The sequence below is a fragment of the Cyprinodon variegatus genome, unplaced genomic scaffold, assembly GCF_000732505.1.
Source record: "Cyprinodon variegatus isolate N-32 unplaced genomic scaffold, C_variegatus-1.0 Scaffold755, whole genome shotgun sequence".
Lineage (NCBI taxonomy): Eukaryota > Metazoa > Chordata > Actinopteri > Cyprinodontiformes > Cyprinodontidae > Cyprinodon > Cyprinodon variegatus.
Window position 1 is genome coordinate 385,551 of NW_015151208.1, and position 1,340 is coordinate 386,890.

The 1,340-nt window shown below is 40.8% G+C and overlaps 1 protein-coding gene across 1 annotated transcript in view; it reads right to left on the reverse strand.

Annotated features, from left to right (window-relative positions):
- The window catches only part of oma1 (OMA1 zinc metallopeptidase), a 17,696-nt gene that overhangs the window by 11,295 nt on the left and 5,061 nt on the right, over positions 1–1,340 (reverse strand). Inside the window, exons 3-4 of the mRNA XM_015395724.1 lie at positions 1,012–1,185; positions 792–899 (exon numbers count right to left, since the gene is read on the reverse strand). Coding sequence (XP_015251210.1) covers positions 792–899; positions 1,012–1,185 — 282 coding nt within the window. The remainder of the gene's footprint in view (positions 1–791; positions 900–1,011; positions 1,186–1,340) is intronic.

A 1,340-nucleotide genomic window follows, 5' to 3' on the forward strand; every position in this document is an offset into this window, starting at 1 on the left:
CATATTAGAACTACTTTATTCCCACTGATCACAGCAAATATAGCTGCAAGGTAAAGAAAGGATAGAGTAGCTCCGCCAAACGCGCGTCAGACACACTTTTGCAGCCAGAGCAGCAAAGCTGCTTCAGCAGCGCGTCAGAACTAACTGGTACAAGCAGCAAAAATTAAGCAGCAGACGCGATTTTTCTGCTTTTGCTGCGTCCGGTGTGAACGTAGCATTAGGATTACTTCTATTGATGATGTGTGAGTCTGTTAAACCCTAATATTAGCTGCCTGTTGCGTGTCACAACTCATGTTTTCCTCAGTAGTTTATATAATTAGGACAGTTCCTCTGTAAGACTAAAAAGTCATTTTCATTCTGTCCGTGGTAAAGATTGGTGAATGGAATGAAGGCGGTGTCCTTAATCTAATAACAAAGTGGAATATTTTGATAAGGCTGGAGCCATGGATGTTTCCTCATTTATAAACACTTATGATGTAATGATGTGATGATGTGGCAACCTGGAGATTTATAAAATGCTTCTTTAACTGTGATTCAGGTCTGATGTCACAAGAAGCGAGCCCAGTTGCTAAGCCCCGTCTTCTGGAACTCTAAACAACTTCTATGATCTGAGTAAGATTACAATTTCTGTCAATATCTGTCATCAAGTCTCATGGTTATTAAACACATATACATAATGAAGTGTTATTTAAAGAATTTGTCCCGAGTGATCTCTTCTAAAGAAAGAATCTTAAAGGTGTAAACACAGAGCTTTCCTGGATAATCAATTCTGCCAAAGTTAGAGGACTTACTGAATGGTCCAGTATAGCATGAGCCATTTCATGTCCGAGTACGATCATAAGCTGGTCAACATCTGCCACAGCTCCCAACATCCCGGTAAACACAAATACTTTTCCATTCTACAATAAGAAAGCAGCAAATATTATGAACATATGAGTCCCACACTGTGCAGCAGTGACAAAGGCCACAAATAAGAGAAAAAGTTTTTGGTTTGTGGTTCTTTTAACTCACAGGAAGGACAAAGGCGTTGATTTGAGGCCCTTCGACCACATGGACACTCCAGGGAACTTCTGACACTTCAGGGATGTCCTTGTTCCTCTGTGCTAGAAGCTGCACCGACTGCTCCACCATCTGGTGAAGAGGGTCAGTGACAGGAAGCAGCCTCTCTGCAAACTCCTCCAGGTGCTGAAACAACAAAGTCATTTTAGTCCCAATATAATCCCTCTATCACCACCCACCACCGTAGATCCCTGTGTGCTGTTAATTTTTTGGTTTTTTAAAAAGTACTGCTTTAGTCATGCATCCATAGTCAATACGACTCAATAATAATAATAATTAGA